This window comes from Coturnix japonica, unplaced genomic scaffold (assembly GCF_054131305.1).
Source record: "Coturnix japonica strain WE unplaced genomic scaffold, WE-NBRP24 Scf042, whole genome shotgun sequence".
Taxonomy (NCBI): Eukaryota; Metazoa; Chordata; class Aves; order Galliformes; family Phasianidae; genus Coturnix; species Coturnix japonica.
This window is the reverse complement of record NW_028188945.1, coordinates 3,260,118-3,288,040: the sequence shown is the minus strand read 5'-3', so window position 1 is coordinate 3,288,040 and position 27,923 is coordinate 3,260,118. Positions and strand designations below refer to the sequence as shown.

The 27,923-nt window shown below is 50.3% G+C and overlaps 1 protein-coding gene and 1 pseudogene across 1 annotated transcript; both read right to left on the bottom strand.

The window, feature by feature from the left end:
- Nucleotides 1-11,288: 11,288 nt before the first annotated feature.
- The window catches only part of LOC146752742 (zinc finger CCCH domain-containing protein 11A-like), a 36,419-nt pseudogene continuing 19,784 nt past the window's right edge, over nt 11,289-27,923 (bottom strand).
- LOC146752743 (zinc finger CCCH domain-containing protein 11A-like) lies at nt 15,146-17,075 on the bottom strand. The gene is made up of 4 exons (XM_085531481.1): nt 16,733-17,075; nt 16,400-16,519; nt 15,838-15,961; nt 15,146-15,436 (listed from the first exon to the last, which is right to left on the bottom strand). Exons 1-4 carry the CDS (start codon nt 17,000-17,002, stop codon nt 15,156-15,158), a joined length of 795 nt encoding a protein of 264 aa, XP_085387607.1. The 5' UTR covers nt 17,003-17,075; the 3' UTR covers nt 15,146-15,155.

Below are 27,923 nucleotides of genomic sequence, written 5' to 3'. Positions count from 1 at the left end.
CCTCATTATTTGTGGTTCCTATCCCTTTATTTTGTTCTCTCCCCCATATTTGTGCCCTCACTCTGTGTTTATTTTGCTCACCCCCCCTCCGCCCCCACAATTTTTTCAAACCAGCTTCGTCTGCACCAGCAAGCACCTGCGGGACCCTGAAGCTGGTGGGGGACGTGGGGACCCCCCTGAGAGGGGAGAGCGCGACAGCCGCTTGGACTGGGAGCAGGAGCCGGAGCCTGAGGAGCGGGGGAGGCGAGAGCAGGATGGGCAGAGGGGCAGGGGGCGTGGGCAAAGCTGTGGGTGAGTCAGTGATGTATGGGTGCATCTGTTGTGGGGTGGTGCTGAATGGGGTGGAAGCTGTGCTGACCTCACCCCCCCACAGCTGTGCCTTTGTCACCTACAAGAAGATGGAATCAGCTGACCAGGCTCTGGGGATCCCTGGGTGAGCTGGGGGGCACTGGGGGGGCACAGGGACGGTGTGGGGGTGCCAGCAGTGCTGAGTCCCTGCCCCCATCCTGTGCCCCAACAGCCGTAAAGAGCAGTGCCAAGGGCTCACACCGCGACAAGCGGGCGCAGGTGGTGTACAATGAGGACCTCTTCGGGGGGCAATAAAGGTTTAGTGCACACAGCAGTGGTGTGGCAGGGTGACAATGGGACAGCGGGAGAACGGGGATGGGGGAACTGTGGGACACGGGGAGCTGCAATGGGGGAGGCTGAGTGGTGACCAGCTGCACACACACCTGTAACTGAACTGCCAGCCTCACCTGGCTGTGGTGCTGAGCATGCTGGGCTGCCTGGCCCTGCTCTCAGCAGCACTGTGTCCTCCCTCCCAGCCCCCACAATTCCACTGATACAGTTATGTCTGTTAGAGAGATTCACACTGCATGGAATGTGCCACGGCCAATAGCAACTGAAGGCTTCAGAACCAAATAAGTGAGAGGAGGCCGTGCTGGAGCTCATCTCTTCCAAGGCACTTCCTGCCTTTGCATGTTGTAAGAAACAGCCCAGGCAATTCTAAGCAAACTCCATTTGCTTGACAGGGGAAGCACTTTGGCAGAGCAGACAGTGAAGCACCTCCTTACCTGCTGGCTTTGCGACCTGCTGCATCCGCAGGGCTTTCTCCTGCTTGATTTCTTCCAAAGTTTTAATATGAATTTCTTCCAATCTCTTGATTTTACACCGTGGCTCTTCCAGTTTCACGTTACCCGGCCCAGGTGGAGGGATAATTCTCTCGTTCTTGCATTTACCCTCAGCTCTCTTCTCAGTAAGAAGCTCTTCTACATTTTCCTTCTCATCCTCCAGTCCTTTGTGTTTCCTTTCAGCCAGGGCTTCCGAGTAGGTTTTAATGTGAACTGCAGGGGAAGGCCTCACCCCGGAGCTGGGATCCTCCACCTTACAGCACCCTTCTGCCTGGGGGACAGCTGGGGTTTCTCCTCGCTGATTCGCTCTTTCAAGACGGATCTCTTCCAGAGTCTTGACATGGATCTCCCCTGCTGGCTTGGCACCCTTCTCTGCCATCATCAAGAAAGGAGAAGCATAATGATTAAATGAGAGTCCAACGAGAGCTTAAGTTTCCAGATTTGTCATAATATTACAGAATATACGTGTTCCCAACAACAACGCTCCTGAGAAAGAATAAGCAGAAAGCCTAGAGAATCTGTGCAGCAAACACCAATGACCATTTACCTCTCCTTGGTGCTCTGTCAATCTTGATCTTCTTCCCCAGCCTTTCTGCGAGGCTGCGCTTCAGCGGATGGCCACTGACATCAGCTACAGAGAGAAAACAACAACATTCCTAAGATAATTCCTTTGGAGAAAGATTTTTACAAGTCAACCACAAACTCTGGTTTCTCCAAGTGTATGTTCTCAAATTCACCTTCCAGCTGCTACACTTGTGTGCCACTTGGAGTCATCACAGACCCACGACACACTTTCCTCCCTCCTGCTTCAGCAGTGCTCTCCCATTTACGTGGAGGCAGCCAAACAGCAGCTCACAAGCAGCCCTTACCTACAGAGGATTCCTGTTTTCCAGGTTTATCAGCAATATTCAGTTGAATCACAGGCACCTCCCCTAAAACAAAGAAAAACAAAGTGCTTATTTGACAGAAACCAACAGAATTACTGACCTGTGAGCTCATTTCCCACCCAAAACAAAGACACCACTTTGACAGCCCTGACAGAAAATAATATTGCAACTGTAATGCACTCAGGGTAAGTCCCAATTGTAATTTATCCATTCCACTTAGCAGCCACCAAATGGAAACAAAGGTACTCATCATTACCCTGCTTTGCAGACAGCGTCACAGTTCTGACCAGTGTCCGCACATTCTCCTTCTTCGGCACAGGAACAGTTTGAGATTGGAGCTGATGAGCAGGAGCTCCTGAAGGCCCTTCTGATCCAAGTAAACAAACAGACAGTGTTTACAACAGGAAAAAGAAAAGCCACTGCCAACAACAAAAACAAACCTGACAGAACCGTCACAAAGACCAAAGCGCATTTGTTACTCACTACTGTCCAATGTGCAACAACCACTGCACGGCTCTATTCCCCAACACAGTGCCAGCTATCTGAGTATTATCAGAAGGATAACAAAGTAGGGCATATGACCTCACCACTTTGTTGTTTGGTTTTATCCTTTTGTTTCTTCAGTCTGATTTCTTCAAGTGTTTTTATTCCAAAATTCAGACTGTCATCTGGGAACACAGAGCAGTGAATGAGACTGAAGGACAGAGGCACACGCTGAGGACCACAGCTCTGCAAACTGCCTCCTGCTCAGAAGCATGCAGAACAAACCCTGTCAGCTCTCCCCACAGCTAAGAGCACCATGGACCTGATGTCTGTCTGCTGCCCTCCTTTCATCCTTCTGGATATTAAAAGTAGGCTTTATCCCTTACTTTATCCCATCCATATGACATTAGATTCCTCTATCAGCAAATGTGGCTTTCACCACTGGTTGAAAAGATGCACATACAGGCACTTAAACTCCATGCTGTGGCCTCGTCTTGCTCTAATGATGTAAACAAAGGAGTTTACCTTCCTAATCTGAAAGGCACATGAAGTTACAAGGTAGGAACAAGATCATGGAAATAGCCGAGTCCATTCAGCAACCCTATGTTCTGTTGTGTTTGTACAATAAATTGCTTTGGAGTTAATTGGCAAGTGCTTCTGATTAATCCTGGAATACCTTGTTTTGTATCATTTCCTGATGGAAATGATCCGCGATCCATGATGGTTTTCTTTAGCTGGTTGCTGGACAGGTGTTTTTATTCCTTCTCTCTCCTTAGAAAGCTGGTCTGTACAAGGAAAGAAAAAATCAGTCTCTTCAGTTACGCGGTAGGAATTCAATCATATTTCCCATATTTATGTAGCTCATACAATGACACTTCAGCCCACAGTTAATATTCTTAAGTACAAATGTAAGTGACTACAGATGGGTTCTTTATTTAAACAGCTACACTTACCTGGTAAACCCATAGAAGCAGCCTATGTGAATAGATTAACTACTACAGAACCAGGAAATCAACCACACTCACCATCACATTTGTCATCATGTGCAGAATTGATGACAACGGGAGGATGTGTCGGGCTTGGGACAGTCTCTGACTTTTCCACTTCCATCACTTCCAATGACTGTGGAAAGGGATCGGAGTGCACAGAAATCTTGCTCTGCTGCACTGTTATCTGAGCTGCCCTCGGATCGTCACCTGCAGACTCTGGTGGACTTGGCAGCGTAGCTACAGGAAGAAAAGGATCAATTTAAAACTTTGATCCTAACCTTACAACCACTGCACAAAGATGGCAAGCAAGGCTGAAAACCCACACAGATAAATGCTGAGTCTCCAGTTGCCCATCCAACTGGCTACTGGGCGAACAAAGAAATTCCCCCCTACACAACATTCACCCAGTAAAAGCTTAAATTCAGGAAAACAACCTGCAAGGCAAAGGCCACAGGAGCAAAAAGAAGCTGAGCATGCAAGAAAAAACTGAAATATCAGAAGCACATAAAGTTGAGCTGTGCTCCTATCTATCATCTTCCCAGCTTTCTTCTGTTCATTCAATCAGTCTCTCAGGAGCAGTTGTTTCAAAACATTGCCCTCCTCAACACTGGTCAAACTCTAGTAACATCACCCTGACTCAGCACGGAGCCCCTGGGCTGCACGGCTGCAAGCCCTCCAATGGAGCCCCTCCTTCAACACCACGAGTGACAGCAGTGAGTAACCCCAACACATTTGTCTGACCGCTGCAGGTCTTCAAGCTCACCCACCTGGACAACCTCAGCAAAGACAGCGATCTTCAAAGCCTTGCAGTTCACTTCTCCTGTAGGCTGAACCAACACTGAATCCGTCAATTAAGAATAATGGGGTAGGAAGAATTTTCCTCCTCACTTTGCCAATGTCAAATTCTGTAAGTTGGAATTTCTGGTCTTCAAGGTTTCTTCACCTATGAAGAAAACACTAAAACCTTCCCCTGTCTTTGTTACTTGTACAGCAAAAGCATGCCAGTGCGTATCGATACACAAATCCACACACATGTGCCTGAATACTGTAACTCAGCACTGCATGGAGCTGCAGCACGTTCTGCTCAGCCACAAAAAGGGTTTGGGTCGGTTTTTTTTCTTTTCTGATGTAAAAATCAAATATTTTGGTATTTTAGGTTTGTTTTGTTGGTTGCTTTTTTTTTTTAAGGTATCAAATGCAGTAAAACCTACAACCAGGACAGACAGAAGATCAAATTCAAGTGATTCGGAACTCTTTCGTTAAAGTGCTGCACTTTTCTGTGCTAAGCATTTCTGACAGTCAATAAGGAAAGGTTGGAACCTTTTACTCACACAAACACTAGTGAATTTTCCAGGAAATATTTTTTGGGTGGCAGGGAATTTCCCCAAATCTAAACTAAAGAGAGGAGAAGTCGGGCTCTCAAGTTAGTTGCTGGATTGACTGCATGACAAAGGGAACAAAAACAGCAGTTAAGGATAAAGTTTCCTTCCCTCCTATAATACTGATAGAAATGCTGCCTTTTACCTTTAGTACCTTCACAACAGATTCCTCTCTGGCAGATTCCTACGATCCTAAAGACCTCAATGCTGCTCAGCACAGACACCGGGCACCAACTGCCACTGGACTCTGCACCGTGGAGCACGCACACAGCTCAGCACTTCTGTTCTCACAATTGGAAGGGTTCTAGAATCTAGAACCACCCCATCAGATACTTGTGACCTCCCTGACTCCAGCCCTGGTGCACGCAGGCACCACCTGCCCAATACCCAACATCTCCCCCCTCTTTATCATCTCCAGCCCCTGTAAAGGTTCCCCCGTGTACTCCCTGTTACTCCAAAGGTGATTCGCACATTTAAGGCTATTCCGCAAATGATTCAAACATTAAACATATGCGAAAAACAATTAAACTGTCATAATAACATACCAAAGTGATGCAGCTGTAGTGCCTACAATCCTGAAAGCACACAACAGCAATCTGCCTAAAAATTGTGAAATGCTGTATGGCAACACTTAGTCAACTTGTAGAGAACAGTGCATTCAAGTTCAAGATAACAGCACAGTACACAATGGAGTTACAACTTCTCCAAGTTCAATGTAACACTATTGTACAGAATCTTCATGGCAATCCAGTTCTGTCCAGTGTGCATTATAATGTCACACTCCATAACCAAATAACGAGACAAAAACATATTGGCTGTGCAGAATCCTTCTGAATGTCCTCCACTGGGGGATTATCCAGGAACAAGGTCTCCCCCGCTCACGAACTATCAGTCTGGCATGAAGGCTGGATTCCCAGTTCGGACCTTCAGGCACATTGGGATCAACGCAGTCTCATGTGCCGTTACCAGCAGCTGCTGCCCAGTGCTGACGTCAAATCACTGGCTGCACTGGAGACATTAACCAAGGTGACATTGACCAAAACCGGTGCTGAGATGTTCGGATCCTCACGGTGCACAGGATGGCTCGTCATTTGGTACCGGCTTAACCCAACGTGCCGGCAGCCAGCAGGGCCCACTTGGGGTCCTGACACAGACGTGTTTCCTGCCCATGACGAGGAGTGGCATAGGGTCTGGGAGCCATGGCCCTCCGTCGGGTCTGATCAGGACCTGACCTATTGGTGCCCATTCGGTCAGCTGATGGTCTCCCATCCGATTCTCTCACGCAGGAGGAGAGCGTGTGGGCACAGCTCAGACCCCTCCAGCCCTCCCCCCTCTTTAAGCGCACAAAGACGCCCCTTCAAGGTCTGATGTGCACACTCCATAATAGCCTGGCAGGTGCTTCTGCCGGGAATGCTGAAGATATGCTTAATGCCCCAAGCTGTGCACCAGCGTCCAAAACATGCATTTCTATATGCTGGGTCATTGTCAGTCTTTAACTCATGAGGTACACCCATGACAGTGATGGCCATGCACAACGCTTTTATGTAATGCATGGCGGTCTGTCCAGATTGTGCCACAGCCCAGAGAAAACCACTGCATGTGTCAGTTGTGACATGCAAGTGACGGAAACACCCAAACTCTGGGAAGTCTGTGACATCCAGCTGCCAAACCTCATTTGGTCTCAAACCTCTGGGGTTCACCCCTGCAGGAAACAGGTTAGCCATAACTCCTGCTCCTCCTTGGCCAATTCAGTAAACTTTCTAAGAGCACCAAGGGTGGGTAGCAGCTTCTGCGCCTCTTTGTCCCCTGCAAAAGCTCACAGAACTCCATGCTGGCTTTCTCTAATGCTGACCAACTCACACAGTGAGAAGCTCCGTCAGCCAGACCTCTCCGCGTTATCCACATAATAAGCAATTGAGGTCCTCATCACACACTCTGTGTCATTTCTTGTCAGCATGTCCTGTCGCATCCCTGGCTCTCCAGCAGGACTGTAATGCTGGGGTGAGCAACACTGGGCACTGTCAGTGTGTTTTTCTTGCAAGCATCTTCCAGGGAAATACGTGCAGGCGTTCCCCACTCTTGGCTGTATCTCTGCAGTGCTGGGTCCTGTGTGAGCAGAGTTCTCTGCCCCAGAAGCCAAGTCACTGCTGTGCAGAGCTCAGCCTCGGGCTGAATGTGCTCCTGAGTTTGTCCCAGTGCAAGGACAACCTTCTCATTGCCCTTTAGGAGCACCTCTGGTGCTGATGGGTGCTCTGCTCTCAGCAACCACTGGATACACGGCGCCAGACGCGTGTGTGCTTTGTCACCTTGAGCTGTTTGCTCTGATCGCATCTCACCCTGGGGAGCCGGGATTTCCCTTTGGTCTCGGTGTCACTTCGAGACCAGTAGCAACACTAGGGGTCAGAGGAGGGCTGCTGAATGTGTGAGCAAAGCTGCTAATTGAGAAGGAGATCGCACGCGTGTGACTTCGAAACCCGAATTAATGAGCTTACCTTCACCCTCCTGACTAATGCAGACCTCATGCAGCCCTGGGCCTGCCCTTCTCCAGCCTCCTGCCTTGTTTTGCCTACTCATAGGAAAAGATTTAGCATAGCTCAGAGCCCCAGGCAGCGCTTGGAATGCCAGCAGGAAAGAGCTGCTGGTGTCCACATAGCTCAGGACTGCAGCAGTGGGGCTGCTGGACCTCAGTGTTCTGAACACTCTGATGTGGAAGTGATTGGCAGATGCTGTGGCCGGAGGGATGAGGTGCCTGCAGGGCGTCCCTTGGAAGGTTTGGTGAGGATGGATCCTCTGAGCCAGCATCGGGGACAGGGTGCTGGGTGCAAATGCCAGTGCTGCCCCCTGTCATCCTCTTGGGTTTAAAAGGAGCACAGCTCCGTTTAAAAACTTTGCCAACCACAGGCTGGCTGGCAGCTTGAAGGAACTGCCATGAAATAGGTCTAATGAAACGTTCCTGGCAGAGCTTCAGGATGGAGAAAGTGCAGTTTGTCCTCAACTGAGCTGAGGTCCAATGAGCTGAGTTTCCTGGCTCAGAGCAGAGGCCGTGAGCATCACGTCTCACAGTCTGTGTCACCTGGGCAGAGCCGTTAGGCAGGGGCTGCTAGTGGGGAGATGCCAAGGTTTTCCATGAAGATGATTGCTCAGATATGCCTGAGTTCAGATGGAGGGGCCCATTGCCCTACCAGGAAGTGGAAGATGCTTGGGGGTGAGGCAGCTCGTGCTTTCCCATGCCTGTAGGACCTTACAGTGCTGTGCCTTTCCACATACCTACCCCACCTTCTTTCTTTCCCATGCAGGGGTCATCATTAATCCAGTGGGTGGCACCAAGAATGCCCAGACAGCCCCACTGCAGTGCGTCTCTGTGGCAGAAGGACACACCAAGCCTGTGCTCTGCCTGGATGCCACCGATGAACTGCTTTTCACTGCCTAAAAAGGTATATGTTGGACAGAACAGGTGTGGGGGCTGCTGGCTTTTTATGCGCTATTCTCATAGATCTCCCCAGGCTGGCGTGGGGAATTGGGGTGCATGGCAGGGATGGCTCCTTCTGGGCTGCTCCCCTGTCCCTGCCTTCTGATGTCCAGGTGCTGGAGCAGGCTGGCTCCATTGCCCTGGAGTGGAGCTGTGGGTGGTGGGAGGCAGCGCTTGGGAAGGAGTCGGTGCCTCCACGCCACGGAGGAACTCCCCAGCCCAACTCTCTCAGTCACGTTCTTCTTCCTACAGACCGGAGCTGTAAGATGTGGAACTTGGTGACGGGTCAGGAAATTGCTTCCCTCAAGGGTCACCCAAATAATGTTGTTTCCATCATGTACTGCAGCCACACGGGGTTGGTGTTCACCGTGTCAACGTCGTACATCAAAGTACGGGGACATCTGGGACTCAGCTCACTGCATCCGCACCCTGACGTATGTAGTGGGAAGAGTGGCTGTGGGGGACTGTGGGCAGCTCTGGCTTTGCAGAAGATGGTGTGAGGAACTCCTGGGGTCCCACAGGCTGGAAACAGAGCCCAGCTGTTTTAGGATCAGTGCCTACAGCTGTAGGAAACAGGGAGGCTTAGGGAGATCTTGGAATGGAATCTGTGGGGACCCTCTGCAGCAAAGGCTCAAAGGAAAGGACCTGGAAGAGCTTTTCAGCCCTTCCTGGGGGTGGCCAAGAGCACCAGCAAGAAGGGATGGGGATTTTCTTTTTTGCTTCAACTAATATGCCACAGGAAGACGACCACATTAACCCATCTGTATTTGTTGTTGTTGTTTATCTACAGCATGAAGCATTTCACTTGGAAAGTCTCTGCTGCCACTCATCGTACAACAGACTTAAAGCACAGTACATGGCACCTAGCAGTGCTGTGAAGGGTTGGAAAGGCAGCGCATCATTGTGCTGAGGGCCAAGAGATGGTTCAGACAACAGAAGCATTTGTCCACATTTCTGACATGAAGGCTGTCGCCTCCCGATCCGGCGACAAATCAAGGCTGCTGTGTGAAAGTACCGTGCCTCCGCACATGGGATCAGATGGGACTCACACACAGTGTGTAACACCGAATGTACCAGCTTAATGCCACGCCACAAACCTACCCAATGCCCAACAGGGGGGACCAGTCAATGCTGTTCATCCGCCATCAACCCCGGATGCTGGAGAAGGCAGACCATGTTGTGGTGCTGGAGCATGACACCATGGCTGAGATGGGGACACCCACCGAACTGAGGACCCGCGGTGGATCCTACAGCCGGCTGCTGCAGCACTGAGGACCACAGGGCAGCTGGAGTGGGATGCGATGGGACATGGGGAGCTGTGGCTGTCTCCGCTCCCCGCTGCAGGATGGGAAGAATGGGATGCTCTCGGATTTGTATGGAATAAGGTGGAGATGTTTTGTAGAGGAGCAGGTTGGGATGTGGGGTGTGGGCAGCTCAGCCTCAGTGCATGGTTGGTTATGGAAGCTGGGTGTCTGCCCTCAGAATGTGGCTGTGGCAGCACTGTGGGTTATGGGGGGGAAGCACAGCTCAGCCCAATACTGGATGAACTTTCCAGTCATGTCTTCATGACAAAGCGGTGCAGATAGCACAGGGAGTGCAAAGACTGTAACTGAACTGCCAGCCTCACCTGGCTGTGGTGCTGAGCATGCTGGGCTGCCTGGCCCTGCTCTCAGCAGCACTGTGTCCTCCCTCCCAGCCCCCACAATTCCACTGATACAGTTATGTCTGTTAGAGAGATTCACACTGCATGGAATGTGCCACGGCCAATAGCAACTGAAGGCTTCAGAACCAAATAAGTGAGAGGAGGCCGTGCTGGAGCTCATCTCTTCCATGGAGCTCATAACAGCAGCACAGCAGTAACCCTGGTGGCAGCAGCACCAGGATGTTGTTGGAGCAGCACTCCTGGCTCCCCTCCTGCTCCCTCCAAGAGCTGCAGGCAGACGTACAGCACTGCTGTCCTGTGCCAGGTTTATTTAAAAACACAGCTGAGAGCCGCCAGCACAAACAGAGGAGCCTGACTATGTTCATACAATATCTTAAATAGAAGGCAAATACAAAAGGAAAGGATAAAATATTTACAGTAACAATGGCAGACACGACATGGGCACAGTTCCACCCAGAGGCAGCAGAAAACCACTCAATACCCTGCTGAAGCACAGAGTCACCACGGCGTCCTCCAGCAGGGCCAGGGCTGCACTGTGCCAACAGCAGGGCTGGGATGGCTGCACTCTGAACTGAGACAAGCGAAGCGCACACGTGTTGGCTTCCAGAAATCATCAGCCCAGCATCGCACTCTGCCAGCAAACAGCACTGGAAGTCCAGAAAAAGGGAAAGGAGGGAATAACGCAGCAGTGGCATGCAGCTCCCGCTTCTCACACTGCTGCTGCATCACTGCTGATAACTGGAAGGCAGGGAGCACCCCCCATCATTGGTGGCACATTTGGTCCAAAACACCAGAATAATTCTGCTCCCTCCCACCCCCACATCATCATTAAGTTGCCTTAAAGGATTCAAGTCAAAAACAAAAGCATACACCAAAAAAACTCAAGAGCTGGCAGAACTCCAAGCTAGACATAGGGGCTACCCAAGAAATGGGAGCACTGAAGAAGCTTCCAGCTGCACCCAATGCTGAGCATGGCCAAGGGAGGAGGAAGGAAGGAGCATGAGGTTGAAGCCTTCAGAGCGTCACTGGATCAGGAGATCAATTGCCAGGCACTGCAGCACACAGATGGACGTCCTTCCGGGCTGTCACAGAACTGCTTTGTCCTCTTGCTGCTGAAAGGAGCCAACCAGGAGCAGGGAATGGATGCACAGCACCTCAACTCTGACCAGCAGGAAAACTCAGGACAATGGAATGCAGTCTGCCAATCTTTTACCAGTTCAGCTGTGCTTTAAGACTCATAGTGAAGCCTTTTAAAATATTTATTTATATATATATATATGCTATAAGACTACTCAGATATACTGTCAATCATCTCAGAAAGTTCACGATGGAGTTCATCCACATCCTTCTCCAGCTCCAAGTCAATTTCTCCTTCCATTTCCTCTAAGATTTCCGAGATGAACTTTTCAGTGTCATCTTCTACGGCCTTGGTGAGCAGGCTGACCTCCGGCAGGGCTGGAGCAGCAGTCTGGAAAGAAGGAAGACAAAGTCAATGATTGCACATGAGATCCTTCCTCTACAGCGCTTCTCCTTCAGCACTGCTGAGCCTTAACCCAACATGGGGGCCAAGGGGCTCCTGAAGGACATTAACAGTAAGCCTGACCAGGACAGCACTGACGCTTCCTCCCCTCCTTACCAAAGCTGCTATTTTAGACTTTTTAGCTGGAGGCTCCTCTTCTTCAGTGCTTCTCCGAGGATTCACAGCTGCCATAGCAGAAGGAGAGATCTCAGCAGCCTTCCGCTTCCTTGCTCGCTTCGTGGGGGTGCTGGCTTTCCCATCCGAGGGCTTCACACACACCTTGCTTTTGGCTACAGGAAGAAGAGAGAGCTGGTACAGTTGTGCCTTGAGATGAGTCCAGGTTGTCCTGTCATTCCCACAGCTCTTCTCCACAGTTAAATACATCTGGCCAGCAAAATTACATTGCTCTTTCCACAAATCTCAGCAGTATCTTCCACAGTGAGTGCTGCATACCAACAGTCCCACCAAAGGAACAAAGAAACTGCACAGCTACACCATATTATAACCCAGACAAGGGAAACAGCCATACAGTAGGAGAAAACAATACATGGTCCCTCTAGAGAAAGGAAAAAGCAGGAGCTACAGACAAGAGTGTGCAACCAGACGCTGTGCAAGCCACAACAGACCCACAAAATTCATCCAGGGGTTTATCACACAGGTAAGTCTGCAGCCCAGTGCCACTGTCTGTCCCTCGTTCTCAAGCTGAAGTCTGGCTGGAAGGAACACAAGTGAACTAAGAAAATAAGCATTTCCCTTTCTAGCACTAAGCAAAGGCACGCACCCACCATGAGCACTCAGGTCCCTTTACTTCCGAGGACCACCTCACACTCAACACTCATTCATACTTCTCTGCTCCTGAGGTTTGGCTGATGGTTTCCCTGGCAGTGCTGTTGCCCACCGTGCTGAGATTTCACTTAGGCCTTTGCAAGCTGATAAGCTGAACATGAAGGGTGGATTCAGGACTGCTAAGCTCTGCACTTTTACCTTTGACTGTTTCTTCAGCAGCAGCCGGCACAGCAGCCACTTCCTTCTTCAGCTTCTCCGGTTGTCTCAGCTGTAGCTTCTCCTTTATTGTCCCCTCAAGGCTCTTTGCTTGAGCTCTAGAATTTGGTGTACTCTGATCCGAGGGCTAAAAAGAAATAAAGTAAGTGCAAAATAAGAATAAACACCAGGGGGAGCATATGAAGGAAATCAGATTAGAGATGTTTCAAAAACGGGTTACTGCCTCTCTGCCAGATATAATCAGATCAATTCTGAGTTTGAGGAGTGCAAAGCTGTCTGGGAAAGCCATTGAAAGTACCAGGATTGTGAAACGTGGCTGCAGCTCTTCACCAAAGGCAGGAAGGTAGTAATGCACTCATGATGGTGGCACATGGTGAGCAGTGAGACATGAGAACATGTGAAGAAATTGTGTCAATGTGTCCATCTTCAGAAGGGACTCACCTCTGTGGGTGCAGAGACAGCTTTGGGAGCAGCCCTGTTCCATTCCACAGTCTTTTCCTCTTCTCTTCCAGGTGCTTTGAAACAAAGAAAAAGAAAATCACTTGGTCAACAGCAAGCATAGAAAGAAACCTGAGTGCCACTGTTTCCTCCATGTGCTTATTTCCTCACATTCAATAACAAAGCACAGACAGAGGCGGCATCACGCAGTCCATACAGTATCCAAGCTCTTCCCTCCTTCACATGCTGTCTCTTCACAAAGCCTCTCTCACCTCCCCAATGAATAACTCACCCCCCTGACCTTTCTGACAGAGGTTGGCCCCCATGCTGAGGAATCAATCCATGCTTTTCAAATACATTTACATATCAAACTAAGCAATACAAGCCAAAGATGAAGGCAACCTTGGCATCAACACACAGAACATGCCACACCAAAATCTTGGCAGAAAGAAAGTACAGGAGAAACTGAACTACAAAACCTCACAGCAAATTAATTTTCCAGAATGAAGCAGGCAGACACCATGGATTCGATGGAAAAACACATGGATGGACATCCTGGCACTTCCTGCCTTTGCATGTTGTAAGAAACAGCCCAGGCAATTCTAAGCAAACTCCATTTGCTTGACAGGGGAAGCACTTCAGCAGAGCAGACAGTGAAGCACCTCGTTACCTGCTGGCTTTGCGATCTGCTGCATCCGCAGGGCTTTCTCCTGCTTGATTTCTTCCAAGCTTTTAATATGCACTTCTTCCAATCGCTTCATTTTACGCGGTGGCTCTTCCAGTTTCACTTTATCAGGCTCAGGTGGAGGGAAAATTCTCTCGTTCTTCCATTTACCCTTAGCTCTCTTCTCAGTAAGAAGCTCTTCTACTTTTTGCTTCACTTCCCCCAGCTGTTTGTGTTTCCTTTCAGCCAGGGATTCCAAGGTTTTGATGCGAACTGCAGGAGAAGGCCTCACCCCGGAGCTGGGATCCTCCACCTTACAGCACCCTTCTGCCTGGAGGGCAGCTGGGGTTTCTCCTCGCTGATTCGCTCTCTCAAGACGGATCTCTTCCAGAGTTTTGACATGGATCTCCCCTGCTGGCTTGGCACCCTTCTCTGCCATCATCAAGAAAGGAGAAGCATAATGATTAAAAGAGAGTCCAGCGAGAGCTTAGGTTTTCAGATTTGACATAATATTACAGAATATGCGTGTGCCCAACAACAACGCACCCAGGAAAGAATAAGCAGAAAGCCTAGAGAATCTGTGCAGCAAACACAGACAACCATTTACCTCTCCTTGGTGCTCTGTCAATCTTGATCTTCTTCTCCAGCCTTTCTGCCAGGCTGCGTTTCAGCGGAAGGCCACTGACAACAGCTACAGAGAGAAAACAACAACATTCCTAAGATAATTCCTTTGGAGAAAGATTTTAGAACAGTTAACCACAAAAAAGTCTATCTCTCATGGAGCACCCAGCCACCAGCAACTGCTACTCCAAAACCAGCAGTGCAAGATAAAGGTTCACTTCTGTGAATGGCTCTATTCCCCAACACAGTGCCAGCTATCTGAGTATTATCAGAAGGATAACAAAGTAGGGCATATGAACTCACCACTTTGTTGTTTGGTTTTATCCTTTTGTTTCTTCAGTTTGATTTCTTCAAGTGCTTTTATTCCAGCATTCAGACTGTCATCTGGGAACACAGAGCAGTGAATGAGACTGAAGGACAGAGGCACACGCTGAGGACCACAGCTCTGCAAACTGCCTCCTGCTCAGAAGCATGCAGAACAAACCCTGTCAGCTCTCCCCACAGCTAAGAGCACCATGGACCTGATGTCTGTCTGATACCCTCCTTTCATCCTTCTGGATATTAAAAGTAGGCTTTATCCCTTACTTTAACCCATCCACATGATTCCTCTATCAACAATGTGGCTTTAACCAGTGGTTGAAAAGATGCACATACAGGCACTTAAACTCCATGCTGTGGCCTCATCTTGCTCTAATGAAGTAAACAAAGGAGTTTACCTTCCTAATCTGAAAAACACATGAAGATACGAGGTAGGAACAAGATCATGGAAATAGCTGAGTCTATTCAGCAACCCTATGTTCTGTTGTGTTTTTACAACAAATTGCTTTGGAGTTAATTGGCAGCCCACAGTTAATATTCTTAAGTACAAATGGAAGTGATTACAGACAGGTTCCTTATTTTAACAGCTATACTTACCTGGTAAACCCATAGAAGCAGCCTAAGTGAATAGAGTAACTAGTAAAGAACCGGGAAAAGCAACCACACTCACCATCATCACCTTTGTCATCATCTGCAGCTTTGATTAAAACGGGAGGATGTGTAGCGCTTGGGACACTCTCTTTGTTTTCCATTTGCATCACTTCCATCAACTGTGGAGAGGGATCGGACTGCACGGAAAGCTTGCTCTGCTGCACTGTTATCTGAGCTGCATTCGGATCGTCACCTGCAGACTCTGGTGGACTTGGCAGCGTAGCTACAGGAAGAAAAGGATCAATTTAAAACTTTGATCCTAACCTTACAACCACTGCACAAAGATGGCAGGCAAGGATGAAAACCCACACAGATAAATGCTGAGTCTCCACTTGCCCATCCAAATGGCTTCTCTGTGAACAAAGAAATCCCCCCCTACACAACATTCATCTCCCTGACACCCAGAAAAAGCTTAATTGCAGGAACACAACCAGCAAGGCAAAGGCCACAGGAGCAGAGAGAAGCTGAGCATGCAAGAAAAAACTGAGTATCAGAAGCGCACAAAGTTCAGCTGTGCACCTATCTATCAGCTCACAAGTGAACGTTATCTGGCATTCTTTATGACACTATACCCACCTGTGAGTAATAGAGTTAATCTTTCATTCCTAGAAAAGACAAACTCACTTTGGCTTGGTGGAAAGAAAACCCCATTGAGATAACGTCCCTTGGTGTGATGGAAGGCACAGTTGGATTTCTGGCAGCCTCCTGGCTGGTTCTCCCAGTAGCAGGAAATCATGCTGCGAAATTTCTGCAGACGGAAAGGAAGAAAAGCTTCCATGGTAATGTGGACATAAGATCTGCAAAGGGAGACTGAGCTCCAGATGGTGCCAGTGAGCAGACTGCCACAAAGCAGCACTCAAACACCACTCTGAAGCGTGCGCAGGCTGGGAGCACCAGGCTCAATGAGCTTTTCTAGCATTCTGTGGGTGAGGACACCAGTTTAGAAGGGGTTAAACTAACACACCTTGCAGAATGCTTGTCTGAATGATGTGGTTCTTTAGCAACTGTTGAGAGAACACTGTTGGTATCTACTACATTAATATTCTGCTATGATATACCATTGCCATTGAGCTCTCTTCCCATCATCATTTCAAAGCAAATGAACCTAATCTGCAAAAGCACATTCAGCCCACCTAAAGAAATGAGAAGTGGGTTTGGTGATAAACTCTGAGGAGCCAACACTCACACTGATCTCCATGTGCCTGAACCTGCAGTCATTCCTGAAGCAGCGGCCCTCCTTCCACAGCCTGCAGGTGGTTTCATTGCCCAAAGCAGCTTCACAGTGCCTGAAGGGACAGTTGTCTCCCTGTAACCCAATGGAAACCAAGAGAGGAAAATGAACTAGTGCAACCTGAGAACTGGCCATGCTTTAAGCTCATTTTTAGCTAGTTGCTCTTTTGCACAATGCAATTAGTTATGAAGTTTGCTGAAGATCAGTAATACTATCCAACTATTCCACACCATCCTCTTGACTTCAGAACTGAAAGAAGGAGAAATGAAGGAAAAAACCCAAGCAGACCTTTTTACAAGTGGAATAAAAGTAGAAATAGCAATCGTCTCCTTTCTTCGACATGCTCGACGAGTGCACAGAAGCAGTTCTGGTCTCGGGGATCTCTGTGCAGCTCTTCCTGTGCTCTCTCAAAGAGCTGGCTCGTGCTTCCTTGGACTGAAAGTCTTCTACTGTCTTGATCAGTGAAATCTTCTTTTGAAAAGGAACCCTAAGCAAAACACCGACAAGCAGAAAAGAATGAGGAATGCCCACCCATCTTCCCAGCTTTCTTCTGTTCATTCAATCAGTCTTTCTGGAGCAGTTGTTTCAAAACATTGCCCTCCTCAACACTGGTCAAACTCTAGTAACATCACCCTGACTCAGCACAGAGCCCCTGGGCTGCACGGCTGCAAGCCCTCCAATGGAGCCCCTCCTTCAACACCACGAGTGACAGCAGTGAGTAACCCCAACACATTTGTCTGACCGCTGCAGGTCTTCAAGCTCACCCACCTGGACAACCTCAGCAAAGACAGTGATCTTCAAAGCTTTGCAGTTCACTTCTCCTGTAGGCCGAACCAACACTTAATCCGTGAATTAATTAATTATAACAGGTTAGGAAGAATTTTCCTCCTCACTTTGCCTATGTCAAATTCTGTAAGTTGGAATTTCTGGTCTTCAAGGATTCTTCACCTTTGAAGAATCCACAAAAACCATCCTCCGTCTTTGTTACCTGTACAGCAAAAGCATGACAGTGCGTATCAATACACAAATCCACACACATGTGCCTGAATACTGTAACTCAGCACTGCATGGAGCTGCAGCACGTTCTGCTCAGCCACAACAAGGGTTTGGGTTGGTTTTTTTTTTTCTTTTCTGATGGAAAAATCAAATATTTTGGTATTTTAGGTTTGTTTTGTTGGTTTTTTTTTTTTTTTTAAGGTATCAAATGCAGTAAAACCTACAACCAGGACAGACAGAAGATCAAATTCAAGTGATTTGGAACTCTTTCGTTAAAGTGCTGCACATTTCTGTGCTAAGCATTTCTGACAGTCAATAAGGAAAGGTTGGAACCTTTTACTCATACAAACACTAGTGAATTTTCCAGGAAATATTTTTTGGGTGGCAGGGAATTTCCCCAAATCTAAACTAAAGAGAGGAGAAGTCGGGCTCTCAAGTTAGTTGCTGGATTGACTGCATGAAAATGGGAACAAAAACAGCAGTTAAGGACAAAGTTTCCTTCCCTCCTCCAATACTGATAGAAATGCTGCCTTTTTACCTTTAGTACCTTCACAACAGATTGGCAGATTCCTACGTTCCTAAAGACCTCAATGCTGCTCAGCACAGACACCGGGCACCAACTGTCACTGGACTCTGCACCATGGAACACGCACACAGCTCAGCACTTCTGTTCTCCTCACAATTGGAAGGGTTCTAGAATCGGGAGCATGAAGCGGACTAGAAATACCTCACATCCCTCTGCTCCTTACGAGCCCTTCCATTTTAAAACAAGATACCCCAGACACATCTGTTAGCACAGCAGCCCAAATGCTAACCAGAACACACAGTGTGTAACGCCGAAACTACCAGTTTAATGCCATGCCACAACCCCTATATAGTGGTACAGGTGACCGCCCCTATCAGATACCCGTGACCTCCCTGACTCCAGCCCTGATGCATGCACGCACCACCTGCCCAATACACAACATCTCCCCCCTCTTTATCATCTCCAGCCCCTGTAAACGTTCCCCTGTATACTCCCTGTTACCCCAAAGGTGATTCGCACTTATAAAGCTATTCCGCAAATGAATCAAACATTAAACATATGCGAAAAACAATTAAGCTGTCATAATAACATACCAAAGTGATGCAGCTGTAGTGCCTACAATCCTGAAAGCACACAACAGCAATCTGCCTAAAAATTGTGAAATGCTGTATGGCAACACTTAGTCAACTTGTAGAGAACAGTGCATTCAAGTTCAAGATAACAGCACAGTACACAATGGAGTTACAACTTTTCCAAGTTCAATGTAACACTATTGTACAGAATCTTCATGGCATTCCAGTTCTGTCCAGTGTGCATTATAATGTCAAACTCCATAACCAAATAAGAAGACAAAAACATATTGGCTGTGCAGAATCGTTCTGAATGTCCACCACTGGGGGATTATCCAGGAACAAGGTCTCCCCCGCTCACAAACTATCAGTCCGGCATGAAGGCTGGATTCCCAGTTCGGACCTTCAGGCACATTGGGAGCAACGCTGTCTCATTTGCCGTTACCAGCACCTGCTGCCCAGTGCTGACATCAAATCACTGGCTGCACTGGAGACATTAACCAAGGAGTTGTTGACCAAAACTGGTGCTGAGATGTTCGGATCCTCACGGTGCACAGGATGGCTCATCATTTGGTGACGGCTTAACCCAACGTGCCGGCAGCCAGCAGGGCCCACTTGGGGTCCCGAAACAGGCATATCCCCTGCCCATGACGAGGAGTAGGGTCTGGGAGCCATGGCCCTCCATCGGGTCTGATCAGGACCTGACCTATTGGTGTCCATTCGGTCAGCTGATGGTCTCCCATCCGATTCTCTCACGCAGGAGGAGAGCGTGTGAGCACAGCTCAGGCCCCTCCAGCCCTCCCCCCTCTTTAAGCGCACGAAGACGCCCCTTCAAGGTCTGATGTGCACACTCCACAATAACCTGGCCGGTGCTGCTGCCAGGAATGCTGAAGATATTCTTAATGCCCCAAGCTGTGCACCAGCGTCCAAAACATGCACTTCTATATCCTGGGCCATTGTCAGTCTTTAACTCATGAGGTGCACCCATGACAGCGATGGCCAAGCACAACGCTTTTATGTAATGCATGGCGGTCTGTCCAGATTGTGCCACAGCCCAGAGAAAACCACTGCATGTGTCAGTTGTGACATGCAAGTGACGGAAACACCCAAACTCTGGGAAGTCTGTGACATTCATCTGCCAAACCTCATTTGGTCTCAAACCTCTGGGGTTCACCCCTGCAGGAAACAGGTTAGCCATAACTCCCGCTCCTCCTTGGCCGATTCAGTTAACTTTCTAAGAGCACCAAGGGTGGGTAGCAGCTTCTGCGCCTCTTTGTCCCCTGCAAAAGCTCACAGAACTCCATGCTGGCTTTCTCTAATGCTGACCGACTCACACAGTGAGAAGCTCCATCAGCCAGACCTCTCCGCATCATCCACATAATAAGCAGATTGAGGTCCTCATCACACACTCTGTGTCATTTCTTGTCAGCATGTCCTGTCGCATCCCTGGCTCTCCAGCAGGACTGTAATGCTGGGGTGAGCAACACTGGGCACTGTCAGTGTGTTTTTCTTGCAAGCATCTTCCAGGGAAATACGTGCAGGCGTTCCCCACTCTTGGCTGTATCTCTGCAGTGCTGGGTCCTGTGTGAGCAGAGCTCTCTGCCCCAGAAGCCAAGTCACTGCTGTGCAGAGCTCAGCCTCGGGCTGAATGTGCTCCTGAGTTTGTCCCAGTGCAAGGACAACCTTCTCATTGCCCTTTAGGAGCACCTCTGGTGCTGATGGGTGCTCTGCTCTCAGCAACCACTGGATACACGGCGCCAGACGCGTGTGTGCTTTGTCACCTTGAGCTGTTTGCTCTGATCGCATCTCACCCTGGGGAGCCGGGATTTCCCTTTGGTCTCAGTGTCACTTCGAGACCAGTAGCAACACTAGGGGTCAGAGGAGAGCTGCTGAATGTGTGAGCACAGCTGCTAATTGAGAAGGAGGTCGCACTCCTGTGACTTCGAAACCCGAATTAATGAGCTTACCTTCACCCTCCTGACTAATGCAGACCTCATGCAGCCCTGGGCCTGCCCTTCTCCAGCCTCCTGCCTTGTTTTGCCTACTCATAGGAAAAGATTTAGCACAGCTCAGAGCCCCAGGCAGCGCTTGGAATGCCAGCAGGAAAGAGCTGCTGGTGTCCACAAAGCTCAGGACTGCAGCAGTGGAGCTGCTGGACCTCAGTGTTCTGAACACTCTGATGTGGAAGTGATTGGCTGATGCTGTGGCCGGAGGGATGAGGTGCCTGCAGGGCGTCCCTTGGAAGAAGGTTTGGTGAGGATGGATCCTCTGAGCCAGCATTGGGGACAGGGTGCTGGGTGCAAATGCCAGTGCTGCCCCCTGTCATCCTTTTGGTTTTAAAAGGAGTACAGCTCCGTTTCCAAACTTTGCCAACCATGGGCTGGCTGGCAGCTTGAAGGAACTGCCATGAAATTGGTCTAATGAAGCGTTCCTGGCAGAGCTTCAGGATGGAGAAAGTGCAGTTTGTACTCAACTGAGCTGAGGTCCAATGAGCTGAGTTTCCTGGCTCAGAGCAGAGGCCGTGAGCATCACGTCTCACAGTCTGTGTCACCTGGGCAGAGCCGTTAGGCAGGGGCTGCTAGTGGGGAGATGCCAAGGTTTAACATGAAGATGATTACTCAGATATGCCTGAGTTCAGATGGAGGGGCCCATTGCCCTTCCAAAAAGTGGAAGATGCTTGGGGGTGAGGCAGCTCGTGCTTTCCCATGACTGTAGGACCTTACAGTGCTGTGCCTTTCCACATACCTACGCCACCTTCTTTCTTTCCCATGCAGGTGTCATCATTAATCCAGTGGGTGGCACCAAGAATGCCCGGACAGCCCCACTGCAGTGCGTCTCTGTGGCAGAAGGACACACCAAGCCTGTGCTCTGCCTGGATGCCACTGATGAACTGCTTTTCACTGCCTGAAAAGGTATATGTTGGACAGAACAGGTGTGGGGGCTGCTGGCTTTTTATGCGCTAGTCTCATAGATCTCCCCAGGCCGGCGTGGGGAATTGGGGTGCATGGCAGGGATGGCTCCTTCTGGGCTGCTCCCCTGTCCCTGCCTTCTGATGTCCAGGTGCTGGAGCAGGTTGGCTCCATTGCCATGGAGTGGAGCTGTGGGTGGTGGGAGGCAGCGCTTGGGAAGGAGTCGGTGCCTCCACGCTACGGAGGAACTCCCCAGCCCAACTCTCTCAGTCACATTCTTCTTCCTACAGACCGGAGCTGTAAGATGTGGAACTTGGTGACGGTTCAGGAAATTGCTTCCCTCAAGGGTCACCCAAATAATGTTGTTTCCATCAAGTACTGCAGCCACACGGGGTTGGTGTTCACCGTGTCCACGTTGTACATCAAAGTGTGAAACATCCGGGACTCAGCACGCTGCATCTGCACCCTGACGTATGTAGTGGGAAGAGTGGCTGTGGGGGACTGTGGGCAGCTCTGGCTTTGCAGAAGATGGTGTGAGGAACTCCTGGGGTCCCACAGGCTGGAAACAGAGCCCAGCTGTTTTAGGATCAGTGCCTACAGCTGTAGGAAACAGGGAGGCTTAGGGAGATCTTGGAATGGAATCTGTGGGGACCCTCTGCAGCAAAGGCTCAAGGGAAAGGACCTGAAAGAAGTTTTTAGCCCTTCCTGGGGGTGGCCAAGAGCTTCAGCAAGAAGGGATGGGGATTTTCTTTTTTGCTTTAACTAATATGCCACAGGAAGACGACCACATTTACCCAGCTGTATTTGTTGTTGTTGTTTATCTACAGCATGAAGCATTTCACTTGGAAAGTCTCTGCTGCCACTCATCGTACAACAGACTTAAAGCACAGCACTTGGCACCTAGCAGTGCTGTGAAGGGTTGGAAAGGCAGCGCATCATTGTGCTGAGGGCCAAGAGACGGTTCAGACAACAGAAGCATTTGTCCACATTTCTGACATGAAGGCTGTCGCCACCCGATCCGGCGACAAATCAAGGCTGCTGTGTGAAAGTACCGTGCCTCCGCACATGGGATCAGACGGGACTCACACACAGTGTGTAACACCGAATGTACCAGCTTAATGCCACGCCACAAACCTACCCAATAAACAACAGGGTGGACCAGTCAATGCTACTCATCCGCCATCAACCCCGGATGCTGGAGAAGGCAGACCATGTTGTGGTGCTGGAGCATGACATGATGGCTGAGATGGGGACACCCACCGAACTGAGGACCCGCGGTGGACCCTACAGCCGGCTGCTGCAGCACTGAGGACCACAGGGCAGCTGGAGTGGGATGCGATGGGACATGGGGAGCTGTGGCTGTCTGCTCCCCGCTGCAGGATGGGAAGAGTGGGATGCTTTGGGATTTGTATGGAATAAAGTGGAGATGTTTTGTAGAGGAGCAGGTTGGGATGTGGGGTGTGGGCAGCTCAGCCTCAGTGCATGGTTGGTTATGGAAGCTGGGTGTCTGCCCTCAGAATGTGGCTGTGGCAGTACTGTGGGTTATGGGGGGGAAGCACAGGTCAGCCCAATACTAGATGAACTTTCCAGTCACGTATTCATGCCAAAGCGGTGCAGATAGCACAGGGAGTGCAAAGGGGAGGAGGAGAGCAGCAGTGTGAAATGGAGCAATGGGCAAAGAGTGTGGGGTGGGAGGAGGAGGGATGAGGAGAGGTCCGCTCATCCACCCCAACCCTGAGCACGGCACGGAGCAGAATGCAGGCAGGCTGAGCACAGAACAGCCCAACACTTTATTTCACAAGAAGCAGCACAGGAAAAGCATAACAGCATAGGAAGCAGAGGGAGATGTGAGAGGTAGAGGGGATGGGGCTGTGTTCATCACCGACCCCAAATGCTCGTGTGGCCAGTTGGCCCCATGCAGGCTGAAGCACAGCACTCAGACAGTTTGGTTACTTCCTGTGTGAAGAAGAAGAGATGGTGTCCCATAGGGCCACGTTCACATCCCAACCCTCAACTCCCTGCAGAGTCCCAGCCCAGCCCTGGTGCAGCACCACAAGGAGCACAAGGAGCACAGGGACCCCTTCCAACCCCCAGCCCCACACCACAGCTGTGCTCGAGTTGCTGGTTCCACCTTCCTGGCCTGTAAGGTAAGAAGAGCCATTGTCTCAGCCCAGTTTGTAGGAGGGAGGCAAGGTTCTTTGATATACGTATACCTGGTGCGGGATTAAGAAACAACGGTTCAAACATTGGTCCGACCAGTTTATTACAAGACTTTATCAGGGAGATGGGGAAGGGGAGGACGGACGCTATTATGGTGTAGGGTGATGGGGAAGGGAATGCAGTAAAAATATGAAATAGAAGCAAGGAGTCTCTGTAGGAAGCAAGAGGGAGATATTCACCACCATGGATCCATCGAGGTTTGTAGTTCAGTCATTGGTCTTCAGTCGTGGTGGGTCGTCAGGCGTTGTTCTGTTAATGGTGACCACGATGACAATTTCCAATGGTAGCACCAACTTATTTATATGTCCAAAGTGGTCAAGTCAGCTCTCTTTGGAGTGACAGCTCGAATTCAAAGTAGTTGAGTCAGCACTCCTTGGAATGGAAGCTTCTGGCTCTGGGATCTTAGCAGAAATTCCTTTGTTCCCATCTTCTGAGCCTTGCCAGCAGATAAGAGGGAGCAGGGATTCCCATCCGCATCCTGTTTTTCACAGGGCACGATGGCTTCATTACCCAGATTTCCCACACCAAGCTGGAGCTATTTAGTCCCGGGCCAGATCTTCCGCTCATAAACAGTCCTGAGCACTCTTCTGGAGGCAAACAGCTCTGAAGGAAGGTGCTTTCAAATATTCAAATACCCAAAAAGTGATATTGATTGTCACACGGTAGCACCCATTACTTGCCACTTCAATAAATCATTGAGAGTCTTCTCACAAGAAACACCTCAGGAAGCAAGCTTGGAGCCAGAAAACAAGGAAGGACTCTCACAGCCATGACCCCCAGCCCTGTTCTTGCTGTGGGGCATGGAGCAGCTTTGAGCACCAGGAAGGGGAACCCTGGGAGAAAGCGGGGACCTTAATGCTGCCCTGGCACTGGGCAGAGGTGGGGGACAGCGCTGCCCTCATCACTCACTGGGCGCCGTGTTGTAGCCTTTGTCCTTCTTCCCTGCAGACAGAGAGATGCATCAGCACAGGTTCACATCACAGCCAGGCTGAGGGCTCCTGAGGGAGCCTCAAATCCCCCCACAGCCCCCACTGTCCTCCTACACCCCTCCACTTTTACCTGCATGGCGTCTGTAGATGATGAATCCAATGCCAGCCATGATGGCAATGGCCACAACGGCAACAACCACCCCCACCACGTTGGGCACCAGGCTGGACTGTGACCGCTCTGGGGGAAGGCAGGGCTGTCAGCAGGGGAAGGGGCAGCCCAGAGCCTCCCAGCCCCAAATCCCCTCACTCACCTCATGAGTAGAGGCTGGGTTGGGGCAGGCTGGCGTGCTCCACGCAGCACTGGTACTTGTCCCCGTCCCCAGGCAGCGCGTCGATGGTGACCAAGGTGTGGTACGTGCCGTTGCTGTTGGTCACGATGCCCCCCGAGTGGGTGTCCTGGCCCAGCACCATGCTGTCCTTCATCCAACTGACGGCGATGGGCTGTGGGTAGAAGCCGTGAGCGTGGCAGGACAAGGTCAGGATCCCGTCGGCCTTCTTCCCCCACACTCACACCTCGGGTTGCTCTGAAGGTGGGCGGCAGTGAGGGCCGGGCTGAGCTCCCCACGCTGAGCCCCCACCCCATCTGCAGTCTCACACCGCAGGCCCCCCCTCACCTGTCCTCCCCAGCTCTGCCTTCCCGTTCTCTACATGTCTCTGCAGCCACTGCACACAGGTTTCCTCCAGGTAGTGTTTCCGTCTCTCAGCATAACCAGTTTCCTCCCACGCTCTCTTGGTAGGAACTGCCTCTGGAACCGCTGCAGTGAACATCATCGTGTCTTTGTCGAAGGCAATGAAGTCTCTCCCATCATAGCCATACTGATGATAGCCCCGGGTGGTGCCGTCCTCGAGGATGTCACAGCCCAACATCCGCTGCCATGTGTGAGACCCTGAAACACAGCCAGGCAGGGGTTGATGGGCCCCTCCAGCTCCAGGGGTCCCACTGTAGTGGGGATGGGGTTGGGGTCCCCCAGGGTCGAGCTCGGTGGGGCTGTGACGGGCAGCCCCAGGACGGTGCCGCCGGGCAGGACCAACCCTGGGGGGTGCGGGCGGCACTGCGCCATGGAGCCCCATCCCACAGCATGGAGCCACGGTGCTAATAACATCATGAGTGAGCAGTACTAACATACTAAAAGAGCTATTCCCATAGATTACAGCACTGATTACATCAAATCCTTTCTTTAACACACATTTGATCTATGGATAATGCCTAAAATTCTAATTCTTGAGACTGCATTGGTAACACTGAAAATCACACACTATGTCAAACCATTACTAATATTATTTATAACACCGCAAGTTACAAAGCAATTCCACTAGGAAAGAAACACACAAACACAGTTACTATAAAGGCTGGATGCTATTTTCTGCCTTGAGATGAGACCAACAACGTATTCTGGTGGTGTTAGTAACAACCGCACAAGATTAGAAGTGTCTAGTGTCATATGAGTATCCTCAGTGAAAATCCATTGAATGATTTGCTTAGAAGCTTCAGATCGTTTCCCATAGTCAGTCACAGTCTTACCAGCCTGCTGTAACAATTTCCAATGATGCACTTCCCACCGAGCAGCTCCCTGCTGATCGTCTATCAGCGGGCAAGCGAGCTGAAACACAGCTTGACACGGTCCCTCCAATATCATGTCTCTAATGACTCCAGACCAACGCAAAGGTGGAGGATCGCTACATGTGGGGGGGAATCACATAGACAGGGGCTGTAAAGACATCGGTGAAACACTCGAAGAGACTGATGCCTCCTTCGTACGCAGTTCTAAGTCCTGCAGCTCCTCAGTTAATGTTTTATTATGTTCCTCCAACGCTTTCTCATTCCCACCATTATCCAAGTCGCTTTCACTCTCAGGAGCTTCTTGCTGCTCTGCACACCCCTCAGCCCCCCCCCACCGCACCTTCCTCACCAGCCAAAACCGGATCTGCCAGAGACGTTGAAAAGGTCGAGGACATGATTATTCGGGGCTTCTGTGGCAGCCCTGACTTGTGAGGCTGATGAGCAAACGGAGTACGAAACTCCTGGTAACAGGGAGTCAAGTTCTGACCTTGACTGAGCACTAGGTCCGGATAGAGCTTGTACCACAGCAGCAGCAATCTGCCGCTCGGCTTGCATATTCTTCAATGTATTTATTTTGTATTCCTTATTTTTGGAGATAACAAAGTCCCACATATGGTCGACTATTTCTCGCCATTCGGCTACAGTGAACATCAGTGCCACCTCCTGAAAGTGTCCATTCATATGAGCCCATTTTACCAGCTCGGATATGCATTTAGGAGATACCTGCTCCCCTCTCTTAGAGAGAATACATTTGAGCAGTACCTCCACAGCTTCCCACAACATTGTGGATGGCAGAGAACGGGATGCGACCCCGATGAGAGGTGAGTGCCACCCCCCTCCCCCCCCCCCCAGTACTTTATTACCCCCACCTCATTATTTGTGGTTCCTATCCCTTTATTTTGTTCTCTCCCCCATATTTGTGCCCTCACTCTGTGTTTATTTTGCTCACTCCCCCTCCGCCCCCGCAATTTTTTCAAACCAGCTTCGTCTGCACCACCAAGCACCTGCGGGACCCTGAAGCTGGTGGGAGACGTGGGGACCCCCCTGAGAGGGGAGAGCGCCACAGCCACTTGGACTGGGAGCAGGAGCCGGAGCCTGAGGAGCGGGGGAGGCGAGAGCAGGATGGGCAGAGGGGCAGGGGGCGTGGGCAAAGCTGTGGGTGAGTCAGTGATGTATGGGTGCATCTGTTGTGGGGTGGTGCTGAATGGGGTGGAAGCTGTGCTGACCTCACCCCCCCACAGCTGTGCCTTTGTCACCTACAAGAAGATGGAATCAGCTGACAAGTCTCTGGGGATCCCTGGGTGAGCTGGGGGGCACTGGGGGGGGGGGCACAGGGACGGTGTGGGGGTGCCAGCAGTGCTGAGTCCCTGCCCCCATCGTGTGCCCCAACAGCCGTAAAGAACAGTGCCAAGGGCTCTCATCGCGACAAGCGGGTGCAGGTGGTGTACAATGAGGACCTCTTCGGGGGGCAATAAAGGTTTAGTGCACACAGCAGTGGTGTGGCAGGGTGACAATGGGACAGCGGGAGAACGGGGATGGGGGAACTGTGGGACACGGGGAGCTGCAATGGGGGAGGCTGAGTGGTGACCAGCTGCACACACACCTGTAACTGAACTGCCAGCCTCACCTGGCTGTGGTGCTGAGCATGCTGGGCTGCCTGGCCCTGCTCTCAGCAGCACTGTGTCCTCCCTCCCAGCCCCCACAATTCC